The sequence below is a fragment of the Anomalospiza imberbis genome, chromosome 6 (assembly GCF_031753505.1).
Source record: "Anomalospiza imberbis isolate Cuckoo-Finch-1a 21T00152 chromosome 6, ASM3175350v1, whole genome shotgun sequence".
In the NCBI taxonomy this organism is placed as follows: Eukaryota; Metazoa; Chordata; class Aves; order Passeriformes; family Viduidae; genus Anomalospiza; species Anomalospiza imberbis.
Genome location: NC_089686.1, coordinates 55,076,732 through 55,092,484, shown reverse-complemented (window position 1 = coordinate 55,092,484; position 15,753 = coordinate 55,076,732). Strand labels below are relative to the sequence as shown.

The 15,753-nt window shown below is 58.2% G+C and overlaps 1 protein-coding gene across 1 annotated transcript in view; it reads right to left on the bottom strand.

Moving 5' to 3' along the window:
• Positions 1-534: 534 nt before the first annotated feature.
• The window catches only part of KDM2A (lysine demethylase 2A), a 32,717-nt gene continuing 17,498 nt past the window's right edge, over positions 535-15,753 (bottom strand). The window contains exons 8-22 of the mRNA XM_068194325.1: positions 15,280-15,386; positions 14,874-14,967; positions 14,242-14,395; positions 13,429-13,544; positions 13,188-13,314; positions 11,948-12,372; positions 7,249-7,332; positions 5,373-5,639; positions 5,120-5,251; positions 4,952-5,041; positions 3,650-4,362; positions 2,533-2,696; positions 2,117-2,275; positions 1,809-2,024; positions 535-1,708 (exon numbers count right to left, since the gene is read on the bottom strand). Coding sequence (XP_068050426.1) covers positions 1,527-1,708; positions 1,809-2,024; positions 2,117-2,275; positions 2,533-2,696; positions 3,650-4,362; positions 4,952-5,041; positions 5,120-5,251; positions 5,373-5,639; positions 7,249-7,332; positions 11,948-12,372; positions 13,188-13,314; positions 13,429-13,544; positions 14,242-14,395; positions 14,874-14,967; positions 15,280-15,386 — 3,030 coding nt within the window. The 3' untranslated portion in view covers positions 535-1,526. The remainder of the gene's footprint in view (positions 1,709-1,808; positions 2,025-2,116; positions 2,276-2,532; positions 2,697-3,649; positions 4,363-4,951; positions 5,042-5,119; positions 5,252-5,372; positions 5,640-7,248; positions 7,333-11,947; positions 12,373-13,187; positions 13,315-13,428; positions 13,545-14,241; positions 14,396-14,873; positions 14,968-15,279; positions 15,387-15,753) is intronic.

Sequence of the window (15,753 nt, the reverse complement as noted above, 5' to 3'; positions counted from 1 at the left end):
CCCAGCTCTGGAAATTTTCTTTCGCGTTGCAAAACTCAAAAGGAATCCAAAGGAAAAAGAAAAGCTTTAATTCTTCCGACGTCTTTCCCGGGAGCCACCGCCGAGAGAGGCCGAGGCCGAAGGCTCCTCCTCTCGCCTGGGGCGGGTTTCCTGCTCCGAGCCCTCCGGCTCCTCTTCGGCCGCACTGCCCCGTGTCACAGGCACTGCGGGATTGTCCCCTGGTGTCCCCCTGGCGGGGACAGTCCCCGCGGGCCGCCTCTCCTCCTTTATTGCTTCTGAAGCAGCAGGGGGGTGCGGGCTGCCCCCCCGGGGACCCCTGCGGGGCTGGGGACCGGTGGTGGCACGGAGGGGACACCCCGGATTGTGCTATCGGTACGCTGCCAGGGAGAGAGCAGGGTGCTGACACCGTGGGGACAGAGAGGGGGAGCGTCCAGGCACAGGCAGGACAGGGAGGGAAATAAAATAGTGACCCAGAAAAAGAAGATTCCAACCTTTTTTCCTTTCGTTTTTTTTCTTGTCTTTTTTTTTTTGTTGTTGTTTTGTTTTTTTGTCTTTTTTTTGTTGTTTTTTCTTAAAGTGCAAAAAGCTCTCTGCTGCCCTAGAGAGAGGTTCTTTGGACCAACCATTCATTGCAAAGGAAAATCGGCAGCGAAAAGGGGGTGGGGGGAAGGAGAGGACGATGCCAGTTCGGTCCCAGGCCGCGGAGCAGCCCTCGCCCCTCTGGCCCCAAGAGTGCTTCGTGGTGCCGGGCACTGGGGAGGAAGAGGAGGCAGCTCCCGTCCCCGCCCCGTGCTCACTCACCCCTGGCTGATGCTTCCCGAGTCCTCCCTGAGCTCTGGTGTACCTGTGGGTTCTCCCCTGCTCCATCCCCTCGGACACACGAGTTATATCCCCCAGCCCCTGCTCCCGGGACACCCCGGCCACGGGGCTCCCGCCCTGGGTGCCCAAAGAACCGGCCAGATGTGAGGGAGGAGGCGGGGCATGGATAGCAGTCCCTGCAGCCAGACGAGGGGAAGGGAAAGGCAAAGGGGGGAGAGCGCAGGGAAGCGCCGAGCTGGTGGCGACACAGAGGGGGACGGGGTGTTCTGGCTCTGCTTCCACTTCCTCGGAGAGACCTCAACCCTCAAGCTTTGTGCTACCGGGGAAGTGACAAGTGTTTCAAGGCAAGGAGACGACGGGGAGGAGGGGAAAAGCTGGGGGGAGAGGGTGCCCCATTTCTCTGCACAGAGGCCTCTGTTACAGCCCCCTGCCTCGGGAGCGGCCAGCCTCCAGACCCAGGCTCCCTGCCATGTGCCCGTTCCTCCTCTGGTACTGGCCAGCCTGGCGGGACATCTTCCTCGGCAGAAGTCCCGGGGAAGGAGGAGGAGGAAGGACAGTGGAGCGAGGCCAGCGAGGGCCCTGCCTGCCGAGTCAGGTGGGAGGCAGCGGCAGGACACGCAGGGCAAGGGGGGAGGTGGAGGAGCGTCTCTCCAAGAGGGGCGGGATGGGCTCTTTTCCTTCTCCTCAGTCTGCCCCGGGGAGGGTCTCTAGCTGATTTTTTGGATCAGCTTCTCATCGGACAGGCAGTAGAGGCTGTTGATGGACAGGTCCGAGATGAAGTGCTCGCAGGCTTTGCGGGTGATCTGTTTGCAGCCCCGCAGGTCGATGAGGGTGACGTTGGAGATGCGGCGCAGGTACAGCAAGGCCTGGTCCGTCAGCTTATTGCAGCCTGCGGGGAGAGCACAGGGAGTGTGAGGGGGACACCTCCAGCAGCCAGCACCGGGAGGAGGAATGGGAAATCCTGGAGGCACCCGGAGCAGGGCACGCACCTGCCATGTTGAGCTCGGTGAGGGAGTTGCGAGTGGAGGAGCCCACGGCGGTGAGGAGGTTGGCCGACTGGTCCGTGAGGTGGTTGCAGTGGCTGAGGTCGAGGCGGGAGAGCAGGGGCATATGGCGGATGATCAGGCGCAGCGTGGCGTCCGTGATGTCCAGCCCGGCGAGCCGGAAGTCGATCATGTTGCGGAGTTTGCTGCGATTGTCCTGACCTGCACAGGCAGAGGGAGAACCAGAGTGGACAGACTGCCCTGGGGACCTTGCCTTGTCCAGCCCAGGCAGCCCCAGGGCAGCAGCAGCTTACTGGGTTTGTCTGTTGGAGGCGTAAGTAAGTCCCGGATCTGAGGGTCCTTGATTCCTACTGCCCACCGAAGATCGAGGGTCCTGAGAAGGGGGCAGCTAGAGGTACTGAGGGCACAGACCGCAGACCAGGAACAGCCTGCTAGGATGAGGTCTTTCAGGCCTGGCAGAAGGGAGGCAGGTAACAAGTTAGACGAGTTTGGTCGGTTCCCAGGCATCCCAGATCTCCACCATCTTTTTCCAGGCACATGAGGATGTAGGTCCCCTCCTCGCCTGGGGTAGGACACTTGCTGGGTGATGGGACCCAGGCACCCAGGAGCTCCCAGGCTTGCGGGGTGTCTCTCCCCATGATCCAGCCCTCAGGAAGCCTTGGAACAGGCTGGTGGCAGAGGAAGGGACCCCTCCCCAGCCCACACTCACCTGGCAGCCTGTTGACGAGCCATGTAAGCTGTTTTTTTGAGATATTGGTCCAGCTGAGGTCAAGGCTGACCGGCTGCCTTTTGATGATGCCACTCAGCGCCTGTGGGGTGATGGACTTGCACCTGCTCAAGTCTATCTTTGTCCACAATCTCTTGTCACAGCACCTGGGGACAAGGACAAAGCTGAAAGTTGAGTCCCAAGAGCACCATGGGATAATAGACAGCCAGCAGGTTGCCTGGCTTCCGAAAGGAGCCCAGCCCTGGCGTGGCCCCAGAACAAGGTTGCTCCTCCTGGTTTCCATAGGTTTCCCCAAAGCATGGGAGGCTGCTGAAAGTGTCAGCCCATCCTGCGCAGCCCCAGCGGGGTTTTGCTGCCACAAAATAAAAATCCAAGTTGCAGCTGCAGGCTTGCTTGCCCCACTCTGGGTGTTTCTCCTGATCTTAAGGATCCTTACTCCCAGCAGGCAAAACACTGTGTGTCCCACCCCACAGCCCCAGCAGAGCTTGCTCCTTCGCCAGGAGCAAACTCAACCTCTCCCATGGGAGTTTGTGGAGAGCCAGGACCCCATGGCAGCTTAGCTGAGTCCCTGAAAGTGCAGGCGAGGGGACACTCCTCCACCACACCACTGCCACCAGCTGCTGATCAAAGCAGGCAATCCCTGTTGCTCGGCTGTTAGAAACCTCCCAGTTTCCATTCCGTCTGTTCCCAAGCCCTCCATGCACAGCTGTCTCGGTGCCAGCATTGTCTTCGGGCCTGCTGTCCCCCGAGGCGTTTCCAGCCAGCAAAGCCATCCTGCCTCAGCCTGCCTTCCCTGCCTGCTGGGAGGCGAGGCAGCAAGGGAGGCTGGGAAGGGCAAGCACCATCAGCATGATGGGCGAGGGAAGGGCACTGGCACCTCTCAAGGACATAGCAGGGGACAGCTGAGGGGCCAGGAGGAAGGCAGAAGGGAACAACAGAGCTGGGAACACACATGGCAGAGGCAGCAGGGCTGGCTACAATGACACTGCCTGGTTCTGGGGAGCAATGGGAAGGCACTGAGGCGACATCCTTCGCCCCGCTCCCTCTGGGTGTCCACCACAGATGTACCCCCAGCCCCAGGACGAGTCCCCACACTCACCACTTGTACCAGGTCTTGCACACCCGCATGCACTCGCAGAGCTCCCTGCGGGTGAGGTAGCGGAACACGGACATCCAGACCTCGCGCTGGACACAGCTCTCCTCGCCCTCCTGCGCCCGGCCCCCGCGCCCGTTCAGCCGGGCTGCCCCCCCCTCCTCCGCGTTCTCGTCCTCCTCCTCCTCTTCCTCCTCCTCTTCCTCGGCGGCCGCCTCCTCGTCGCCCCCGCTCCGCAGGGGTATCCTGGCAGGCGCGTGGCGCATGACCACGCGCGGCGAGTGCTGCAGGTTGGCCGAGGAGGCCGTGATGGCTTGGAGCTTGGGGACAATCGAAGTGCCGTGGACATCTTTGGTGGGGCGCTGGAGCGTCACGGTGAGGTAGGAGCCGTGCAGCTTGGCCTTCTCCACCTCTGACAGCTCCTTCTTGCCGCTGGGGTTGTTCTCCTTTTCCCGCACCATGGTTCTCTCCGTGGCCTGGAGCCGCAGCAGCTGCCGGCGCTTGAAGCGCTCATCCCGGCTGGCGCTGTGGTGGTCGCTGGGCCCGGCCCCCGGGGACGAGCGCGTCACCACCCCGCGTGGGGACGCGGGGTCGTGGATCAGCTGCAGCATCGGGGTGGGTGAATTGGGTGGGGGGGTCAGGGGCTCCTCGCAGCTCCGCAGGGGCCGCAGCACCTTGGCTTGCGCTGTGTCGTCATCGCTCTCCTCCACCTTCCGCTTCTGTGGGGAAAGGGGGTGGCTGGTTAGCGGGAATGAGGCCTGGGGAAGGCTTTTCACTTCTCTTCCTCCCCAGGGAAACACCAGGACCTGCACCAGCAGTGCCCAGTGAAATCATAGAATGGTTTTTGGGTTAGATAGGGACACCTTCCACTAAGATCAGGTTGCTCCAAGCCCAATCCAACCTGGCCTTGAAGACTTCCACCCCTAGAAGTCACAGCTTTTTTGGTCAATCTCTGCCAGGGTCTCACCACCCTCACAGTAAGTAACTTCTTCCTCACAGCTCATCTAAGTACCATGAGGACCAAAGTCCACCCACACCGGCAACAAGCATTTTCCTAACCCCTTCTCAAAAGGGGCATCCTTTGAGGCTGGGGGTGGCTTCCACTCTGTGCCTAACAGTCCAGTGTCTCTTACAGTGGAATATCTCAGGATTGCATTGCAGCAGGATGTGCCCAAGCCCTCAAGTGCTGTACCCCCATGATTTTCATTCTCACTGATCACTACACTCCCAGCCCACGCTGGTTAAATACATCCCTGGCAGGATGCAGTGGGAGGGATGCAGGACACAGATCCTTGCCTTGCTCCTTACCTGGCCCTTCTCTGTGTCGTCACCTTGGTAGCACTTGGGGCACTCCCAGCAGTTGGGGAGCTCATCATTGAGCAGCCCTTCCCCATCCATCTGCAACAAGAGGAGGGGGTCAGCAGCAGCCCAGCCCCACAGCAGAGCCCCCCTTTGCCCAGCACGTGCCCTGCTCACCTGCAGACAGCCAGGGTGAACGATCTCGTTGCAGATACAGCACTCCATGAGCTTCTTCTCAAAGTCCTGCGAGTCCTCGTTCTGATCCACCTCCCCGCAAAGTGCACACGTGACCGAATGAGGCAACCTGGGCTACAAAGGAAAGCAGGGCTGACACCAGGGCACGGTGGGACAGCCTTCCTCCCTTCCTTCCCTACTACCTGAACCATGGACTAGCAACCAGCTATCCCCCAGGAATCCAACTTGGACTCACCGCCAAGCACTGCCGGAGGACACAGGACTGCTTCATGCGGCCGGGCCCGCCAAACTTCTTCATGTCCCTGCAGTAGTGGCACATGCCACACTCGCCCTGCATGCAGGCCTTGCATTTCCGGCACCGCACCCGCCTCCGCCGGGCACCCGACACGATGGGAGACACCGTGGACCTGACGGGAGTCGGGCGCGGTGCTGGCTTCATGGTGTGCGGCTTGGTGATGGGGATGGTGGGAAGGCGCACCCGCAGCCGGGCCTGGAGCTTTAGCTGGCAACAGGGAGAGAGGGAATTGGGTGAGGAGAGGGAGGCGCTGCGTTCCGCTGGGATCTGGAAATCTCTGCTCCCTGGATCCCGCACTACGACTGCAGATAACATGCCAGAGAGCAGCTCTGCTCCCTCAGCACTCCGCAGGCAAAGGTGCCTGGATCAGCGCTGACCTGCCACTTCTCCTGGAGCACACTCCCAAACTCCTCACACCACCCCACACCAAGAGCTCCCCTTCCTCTCACCCCCTGCTAGGGCTCAAATGGGTCTGGAAAGGGCTGCTGAGTCCCAAAAGCATCCCACAGCATCCATGCTTTCCTACCAAGGCAAGGAATGACAAGGTCCACCCAGGCTGTCCTCTCTGTGTCACCCTGCCAACTGCACAAGGGGACAGCTCTGGTTGCTCTTTCCAGAGCTCAATGGACATTGGGAACACCCACACCCTCCTTGTTTACAAAACAAGGTGCAGGTAGGACAGCACAGCTCTCCAGCTGTCACCGTGCATCCCATCAGCCCTCACAGGAAATCTGCTGGCTGCAGCATCCTTCTGAGACTGGCTGTGCTGGGTTGTGCACCACAGCTGATGGCTTGGGGAAGGGCAGGCTCCCAAGGATGGGCCTGGGGATGTGCCAAGCCTCTGAGTGCTGTAACCCAAGGCATGCACACATCTCCAGGTCACTTCTCCCAGAAAAGCTGCCCAAGATACTTGTGCTGCACAAGTATCACTGTGGATCTCCTGGGCAGGGCAGGCAAGCAGAGAGGCACCTCCAAAGGGCAGTCTGAGAGGGTCATTTGTCTCCAGACTCCCTAACGGGGTGTTACCCACCCTTCCCAGTGTGATGGGGTCCTGCTTTTCCCATAGCCTGCCTGTGAGCCCATCTCCTGGCAGGAAGGAAGAAGTGACCTCTGGGAGCCATCCTGGCAGGCCACAGGAAGGCAGACTGCAGAGGGGAAGTCCGGCTGCTCTGTGCCTCCATCTGCCCAGCGAGCTCAGCCTGGGCTGCAGCCCAGCTGTGGGCCCTGGACTATGAGCACAGCTGGACAGGGAAAGGCAGGGATGCATGGAAAGCTCCCATTGCTGAAGAGCTGGCTGCTGTCCACAGGGAGAGACTCCTGAGAGAGAGCTGCCTTGCTTGGCGTTGTGAGACCCAATCCTACAACAGGGACAGGGACACAAGGGACACGTTCACCTCACAGTGAGGGGCTGGACTGCTCTTGACCATCAACCCCACACCTACCACAGTGAGGCCTTCCCTGATACACAACATTCCTCAGGCCATCCAGGGTTCTCCCTGTCAATCCAGAGAGCTCCTAGGAGAGCAGGATCACCCCTTCCTCCCACAACAAGGCTCCCTGTTCACCAAGCACAACCAAACGGGGGAGAACATGGAGCAGCCAAGGCTGATCTGGTTACCACCCATCAGCTGAGCCGGGATAACTGGCATGGTGGGAGATCTCTGGGCTTGCCCTCAGTGCCGTGGAGGTGGCTGCACCCACATCCCACTTTGGCACTGCACCTAAGGCGGGTATGGAAGCGGTGCCACCTCACCCCAGGCCTGGCAAATGACTCAACACGTGACACCCATCTGGGTCCCCTCCTTGCAGCTCCTACCTTATCTCTCTTGGGCCACTGGACGATGGGGACGCCTGTAAGTGCCAGTTTGGGGTCGCTGTTTGCGTATTCTTCCAACAGCAGCTAATGGAGAGAGGTGGGGGGAACACAGCAGAGAGACAAAAAGCACAGGTGTGAGCAGAGGGAAACATGGCTCCCGCCAGCGAGGCAGGCTCTGACCAGATGCCAAGGCCAGCATGCTTCAAAGGCGGCTGGGAAGGAGCCCTCCTCTCCCCACGCCCGCCAGCAACCATCCCTCCTCCCCACATGAGACAGACAAGCTCTGTCGAGTTGATCTGCACCAGCGCTTTCATCAACTGCATTTCAGCCACGAGGCCCCACGCTGGGTGGTGGTAGAAGTGGAGAGCACCAAGATTCGGCACCGTGGGGGGATTTTGGGGGGACAATTCGTCAGCATTACCTCCCCAGCTGCTCCCCAGACACGGGGCAACCTAGAGGGTGCAGCAGCAGCGGGATGTGATGCCCCAGCACCCCCTCCGTGGCCTGGCACAAGCTGCCAGTAGCTGAGAGCTGCTCCCCCGCACTGCCTTGGGGTTTGGCTTTGACTTGGAGGGAAAGATCCCTGGGCAACGACTGGGCTGGCACGCTGCCCTCCGGCACAACAGCCCCTCGCTCCCGGTGCATGGGGCTCCTGCGCTCAGCCCGGTCCTTTCAGCACCCTCCAGCGCAGCCCCCTCCCCACATCCACTCCCCACCGAATTTGTCGGTTGCAAAGGTGCTTTATTTACTTGACGTTGCCATGGTTACGCAGGCAGGAGCCTCCTGCCGGCATCCTGGCGGGCGGTGCTTCCCGCTGCCAGGCAGGGCCAGGGCAGGGGGTGCCTGGCGTGCCCCCCGCCCGGTTTTCCGGGTGTCTGGGGAGGCAGGAAGCCGCAGTGTCCCTTGGGCTCCCCGGCAGCGCAGCGTGCCGCCTTCAGACCTTCCGCCTCCCCACGAGCGCACGCCGAGGGAAAAGGTCAGGGCTCGGAGCTCCCACACGGACATCGTGGGACCGGAACCGCAGCGTCCGCCTGCCCGTGGCACCGGGGTCGGGGCAGGGGTGGGGGCGGCTCAGGCACGCTCCCTAACAGGGAGCTGAAGGACTGCGGGGGCTTCCCGGTCCTGCGGCTGCATCTGGCTCGGAGCCGGGGTGGGCGACAGGCCGCTAGTCCCCCGTGTCCCGTGGCGCTGTGGCCGGCGGGACGCGGCAAAGGGGACCCTGCGCACACGCGGCCGGAGAGCGCCCGGGCAGCGGTGCCGGCGAGAGCGCCCCGGGAACGGGAGAGGTGAGCCCAAGCACCGGCCAGGGACCCCTCCGGGGAAGCAGGAGTCCCCCCGCGGTCCCCTCCCACCCTGTCCGGGACCGGAGCGTCCCCGCGTCCCCTCCCCGCGCCACGAGCATTGCCAGCTGCCTGACCTTGCGCCTCTGGAGCTGCCGAGACTCTGGGGTGAAGTTTGCCGAGCCCTCTTTGTTTCGGTGCCCGCACTGTGAGGGCTGGGCCCCCCTCCCCTCTGCCCGGACACCTCCGGGGGCTGGCTCAGACCCCGGCCGGACCCCCGGTGTTCGGGGACATGGCTGGGGAGCAGCTGCGCCCCCCGCGCCGAGCGCCCCCGGCTCCTCCCCGCCCCCAGCAGCCGCACTGGCGGCCGCGTGCTCCTCCCGAGCCCTTGGGCAGCGGCGGCGGCAGCTTCCTGAGCCGGAGACAATGCTGCTGCGTCACCCACATGCGGTTCCCAGCAATGCTTTGCAACGGGAAGATGGCAGAAAAGAAAAAGGGAGCGAGGAAGCGGAGGGCAGAGCCGCGCTGCTGCAGCGCCGGGAGGGGCCGGGACGGCGGGGATTGGCGCAGGGTCCGGGCGGCGCTGCCCACCGGCCGCCCCGGGATCCCTCCCTCTCGCCGCCGCCGCAATCTGAGAGGCCGGGGCCGGGCTCCCCGGGGCCGGGCAGAGCGTGGCCGAGAGCCCTTACCCCGTCCCGCTCAGGCCCAGCCTCCCCGGCCCCTTTCTTTTGTCTGCTCTGAGGCGGGTTTGGGATCGGGGAGACCCCGCTGGAGAGAGGGGGGCTTTGGAATGCAGGCAGGGTCATCCCCCTTGCAGCTCCCCCCAGGGTGTGCACCCCCACACTCCCGACCTGGAGGGACAAACATCCCGCCAGCCAAGTTTGGGAGCAGCTACATTCCCAAAGGCACCGGGGACCAAACCGCTAGAGGGGGACAGATCCATTCCGGGCGATCAAGGTGTCCTCAAGCAATCCCAGCCCCCCCCCACGACGCCCCCCAGATACACATCGCAATTAAAATGGAGGAAACTCCTGAAATAAAGCCAAACAGCACAGGGGAGCAACGGCTGCTCCCACTTCTGATGCATCCAAAGCATCTGCAGGCAACTCCAGCTTTGTGTTCCCAGGAAGCCAGTCAGTCACACGCTGACCTGGCTCCCGGACTGTCACCAACTGTGCAACCAGTGACACCCTCCGGCCCCTGGTATGGGCTTTCTCCGACCCGCAGGCAGGAGCGTGACCAGTGCTGCCATCCCACCACGGGAGACCTTCCTGGCACAGCTCACAGGCCACCCTGAACTTCCTCACCCATCCCTGAGGATACCATCCCCAGTCCTCACCAAATTCTCTCTCTGCCCATTGCCCAGTCAGGTAGTGGCCAATGCCACACCAGAGGTTTTGAGATGAGGCCCTGGAGACAGGATCAGCACTTCAGGGAGAGGCTTATCTTGTTTCTACAATCCTTAGTGCTCCAACAGCTCCATGCACAGCACAGATATAACCCGTTTATGCCAGGCCACAGAGGCCTGGCTTTAGACCTGCTGTCAGCTGCCTCATGAGCATCCTCCTGTCAAAACCAGTCATGAAACTGCCACAGAGAGGTCAGAAATCATGGATGGAAGCACTCAAAAGACAACAGGACCTCTCAGAAATTCCCTCTTTGTCAATGATCCTTCCAATGACCTCCATCACACTCAGAGTTTTCAGACAATTCCTGCCACAGAGATGAAAGCAAACACTGTCACATCCAAAGGGTCACATCCCGCCAAGTGACGCTCCAGGCTGAACTTGTGACAGGATAGGATACATATTTCTCCACATGACCCAACACACAGACACCCTGCAATCCTGATCACCACACAAGAGGCTGTGGGAAAAGGCAGCATTTTCCTGCTCCTGGAGTGCCTGGGGTGGCAGAGGGTGGCACTGGATGGGCTGATCAAGGTGGCATGCCTGGATGAGAAAACGCCACGTTCTGACCATGGGGAGCACAGACCAAAGTGCAGCTTTCCATCTTGGCCAGATCCCAGCTCCACCAATGACCTTACCTGGTGACACAAGGGCAAAAGTACCTGCTGCAGATTGGTGGCCCCAGTTAGAAGTTTTAGCTAGAAATGTCTTAAGCCCTTCCCAGGCTTTACAAGCCAACTTCTACTGGCCACTTCCATCACCTCTGTGGAAAATGGGTTTTGAAAGTAGAGCTTTGCTGTGGTTGGACAAACTTGTCCCACTTTCCCCAGCCACTGCAGGCTGTGACTAAGGACCTTGATGCCTTGAGGATGCCAGTCCTGAGGGATGGAGTCCTGCAGCTCAGGATACTTCCAAACCTCCAAGGACAGCCAGCTTAAAGGAGCACATCCTCAGGGAAGCTGTCTGGGACCACAAAGACTGTCACCTGCAGCTCATCTGCGAGGTACAATTGGACACAGAGGCCTGGTCACACCAAATCCACAGGCACACCTTTCTTTGATCAGGTCTCAAACTCCAACTGAACACCAACAACCTTTAAGGCTCTGCCTTCAAAACACCCAGCGCCAGTCTCCTTTCGTCAGCCCAAGGGTGAAACACAGAGCCCACAGCTCAGGTTCCTCCAGAGCACCATACAGGGCTCAGAAACACACATGCCACATTCTCAAAGGTCACAGCACACACAGGATGCCTGAAAAGCCACAGAAAACCAAAAATTCAGCCCCTAACAGCACCTAGACTCTTTCAGCCAAGACCCCAGAGCCACACCCTCTGCTTCAAACACAGCAGAGCTCTGGATTTACCCAAACATCTCACAAAAAACATCAGGAGACAGCACCTGGAAATAAAATCAATGGCAAAGACAAGGACACATGCATGGCTGTGTCTGGATGTCAGCTTTGGTACAGGCAAGCAGCTGTACAGAACACCAACAGCATGGAGGGGAGCAGAAGGTAACTTTTTAGGGACTAGAATGGATTTCTGGGGATAGAGTGAAGCTGACATTCCCACTTCAGTGCTGAAACAGCTAGAACACCAAAGCTCATTGGGTCAGCTCAACAGATGAAGGCAAATAAAATCCAAACAACCCTCACCAGCCCAAAATAACTGACTCTCATAACTTCAGGTCACACCCTGGGCAAACAACTCAAAGGAACAAAGCCAAATCCACCCGGGGCAAGGAAAAGGCTCCAACTGTCACAGAGTCCACAGCCAAAACTGGAAGTGAACTGCACCAGCCACGAGCACTCCTGCACTAAGCCTTAAGGGATCCAGCCAGGGCGCAGCCACCCTCCTGCTTTCACAACCCCAAATCCCAGGGATGTCCCTCAGGTGTAACATCAGCCTCACAAAGAGGAAGAGGAGGACACCAATCCTGCCCCAGGATAGGGGTAGGGTGAGGATGAAGCCCAGTTTCCTCGTGGGAAGTGCTTTGCACTTGCTCAGGCCTACCTTGACATCAGCGATGAGGGCGTCCTCGTCCTCAATGCCGGTGGGGACACACTTCTTGTGCAGAGGGAGTGACTCCAGCTTGTCCACAAGACAGCGCAGCCCCTCCAGCTCAAACTGGGTCAGGTGCACCTTCCTGCTCTTGCGGGGGCTGCCGCCGCTTGGGTCCCAAGCCTGGGTCCCGTTTTGGGAGCCCCGGCTGGAGTCAGAAGAGTCTATGGATGGGGTCTTCTTGAGCCCTGGCAGGCTGCTCTGGCAGCTCTTGCCCAGTTCGTCATAGTCCATGTTGGCACCATTGGCGATAGGGCTGGTGAGAATGGACCTCCTGGTCATGGGGCGCCGGGATTCTTTCCCTGCTGCATCCTCATCATCCTCCTCCTCCTCCTCCTCTTCCATGTTCACCGAGTCCGAGGAGCTCAGCTCCATATCTACCATGATGGAGAAACAGGGAGAGCAATCACAGGAAGTGTTCTGTTTAGTGGGATCCCCCCAGTCATGAGGGATGCTGGAGCAACAGATTTGTATGAGGTGAAAGGAACAGAGAAGCTGGAAAAGAACAGCTAAACACTTCCCCCATTCCTGGCTTGTCTGTGGGAATGCAGGGCACTAGATATGGAAAAAGGTCCCAGAGGAAGAAATAGCAAATGCCCTAGACTAAATTTCATGTCATAGACTTAATTTCATGGAATTGGGTTGGAAGGGACCTGGACTGTCCTCTAGTCCAGTCCCAGTGCCATGGGCCTGGATATCTTCCACTACAAAATGTTGCTCAAAGCCCTATTCAACCTCATTTTGCTTTGGAGGGCTGGGGATCTTCAGCTGAGGGCTCAGGACCTTGATGCTGCCTTCATGATGTGATAAAGAGGATGTGGACTCACTCATGACCGTGAGGTCGCCGAGCCCTCCAAGTAACTGTGTCAGCCCCTCAAACCCTGTGTGCAGAAGGCCCTGGCCAGCAAGAGAGAATTTCTGCCCACAGCACTGTGGTGATCGTTGCAACTTCTCCCCCATCTCTTCTGTATAAGGCTCTGAACTGGTTGTGTGCTAGTTTCACAGCTGTGAGGAACCTGGGCTGCTGCAGGGCTATAGGAGGAAGCAGAAGTCTGGCTGGTTGTGACTTCATGCCCAAAAAAATCCCCACCCAGCCCTCCCCTGCTTGGCACGCTGCTGAGCCAGTGCCCCAGCAGGAGGGTGTAAGAAGCCAGTTGGATTGGGGTAAGGAAGGAATAAGGGCTGGACGTACCCATGCTGAGGGATTCCTTCTGGAAGTCCTTGGTCAGGTGGGAGCGGCTGGTGATGCAGTACACATAACGCTCCAGCACGTACCAACACATCTCATAATAGAAGGGATAACGAAATTTATTTGGGACCTGCAAAACAGACAAGAGGATCTGTCAGGCCTCCTTCCCACTGCTGCTCTCAGATGACAGATGCCACACCAGGTGTGGCCCAGTGTCCAGCACGGGTCTCCCACAGGTCCTTACCCGCGTGCGGTCCTCGATGCTGTAGATCCGGAGCTGCATAGGGATGTTGAAGCTGTGTAAGAAGTTGCCGCCAAAAACCAGCGTGTCCATGGGAGTGTACACAGCATGGATCCAACCTTGGGGAGAAAGAGTTGGAAGAATTCGTCTGATCCATCTTGCACAGCTTTCTGTCACCCTGGTGTCATCCTAGATTGTTTCCTAAGTGTGTTAGGCCTAGCACCAAGGGAAACAGCCTTCTGAAGTCTGTTCCAACACTCTAAACGCCTTCAAAATAACCCAAGTTCCACTCCTTATCTCCAAGGCTAAGCAATCCAGCCAAGTCCAACATCCGGGGAATTCCAGCATGGGTTTCCTTAAGGCAAAGCCACTCAGTTCAGAAGAAGTGTCAGTTGTGATAACAGGACTCAAATTAGTGAGTTGTGCAATCCCTGGTGTTTTCTGTTCCTGGTCCTGCTGTATACCACAGCTCTGCAGTGGTGACACAGACACCTAGGAAGCTGAGGAGCTGCCTTGGGCCAGCCTCTCCTGAACCTACACTGTTCCATGTGTCAACATGACAGGATCTGGGAAAGCCTCCTTTAATAATTAATCAAATGTGATGTGAGCCAGCCACAGCTTTCCTAACACTTGCGCTGGATTCACAATGCCATCACAAGCTTGTTTTGGGAGGTGGCAAGCAGGAAGACAGAGCCACATCACATCTCCCTCTTCCAGTGACTCATAAGGGAGCTAAATCCTGCCAGTGTCCCAGGAGTTTCAGTGTTGCCACAACCCTGGCCAAGACCAGAATGCCCCTTCCCACCCTGAGAGTACCTGAGGGGATGACAAATGTGTAGCCCTGCTTGAGTTCGATGCGTTGGCACTCTGACACTCTGTCCCCAAGGAAAATGTCTCCCTGCTTCCCTGAGAGAAGCCAGTTTTCATAGAGCTCCAGGTTCTGGGGTGTGGGAGGGATCAGCCAGAAGATCTGCAAATAAAGACAAGACACTCATGTAAGTCATCACACAATAAACAGCTATGGCTTCTTCCCAATATCTGAATCTCTTCCTTGCCTCTCCCCCTGAGAACTTCCCAGCAAAATGACTGGAACAGCTGCCCCCCTCGAGAGGACACACAAGGTCTTTCCCAGCCTGACACACTGAGTGCTACAAGTAGCCTGAGCTTGGGATGCTTTTTAAGTTTTGATTTACATCAGTGTCAAGAGATACAGAGCCCAGGAAAGCCACCAGAGTGACAAGGAGATTTACCGAGCTTGATTTACCATGTTAGAGCTACACCCGAACTAGGGATTGGCACCCGTCTGGCTCCGTGCAATATAGGTAAGTTTAGAGTGGAAAGATTGCAGTTTGCTGTCTGGGACCTGCATCCTCAAGGATTTACACAAAAGCAGACCAACAGCCACTTTCCTAAAGCACCTGTAGCTGTCCCAATAAGCACCGTCCTACCTTTCCCCCTCGGTGGATGTGGTACCACACAGAAGTGCCACCAAAGTCTACGTGGAAATCCGTGTAGCAGCCCTTGACACTCATCAAACAGTATCTGGTGGAAAACAAGATGAGAAGGTGAAAATGAATGGTGATCCATACTTTGGAGCAGAAATAACATTCCAAGGGAATGGGTCCCCCAAACCCAGGCCAATGGCTCAGAGCAGTGTCCCAAGCCACCCAGCCCCTTTTCCACACAGCTAAAGGGGATTCAATAAGTGACTGCAGTGGCCTTACAAGTGTCACCCACAAAAATAAGCTGGGAGACTGCTCCTCCTCCTTCCCCTTGGTACACACTGCTGCTCCCTTGGGCAGTTTTGTTGCAAGAGATTGTTTGCTGCCTGCCACAGCTCATGGATTCACTTACTTCTGCACCTTTGGATACTGCATCTCCAGGATGGCATTGGTAGACTCTGTCTGACTTTCCTTCAGGTGCCTGGGCCACATGTTATCAACCCAGTCGATCAAATCCACCTACAGCAGAGAGGTAGGAGACGTGAGCAGAGAAAAAAAGGGGCACAGCAAAACCTTTTGCTACCCCAGGCTGGCAAATCCCTTTTTGGTCCTTCTCCACACCCAGAAACTTTCCCAGTGCTACTGGGAAAGCACATAAAGCACTTAGGATCAGGTGTTCAGATGCCAGCTCTGGACTTCCATTAAAAATATGCCAGACAGCATCTCCTACAAGTGAGATTCAACTCCCTAAGCTTCAGGAGATCCAGAGATGTCAAGGTTCCCTCTGCAGTTAACAGAGAAGTAACTGGCCCCACACAGCTGCCACTTCCACTCTGCTGACTGCAGAGGTAGCTTGAAATGTTCAGCCCATCCATCCCACCTCCCA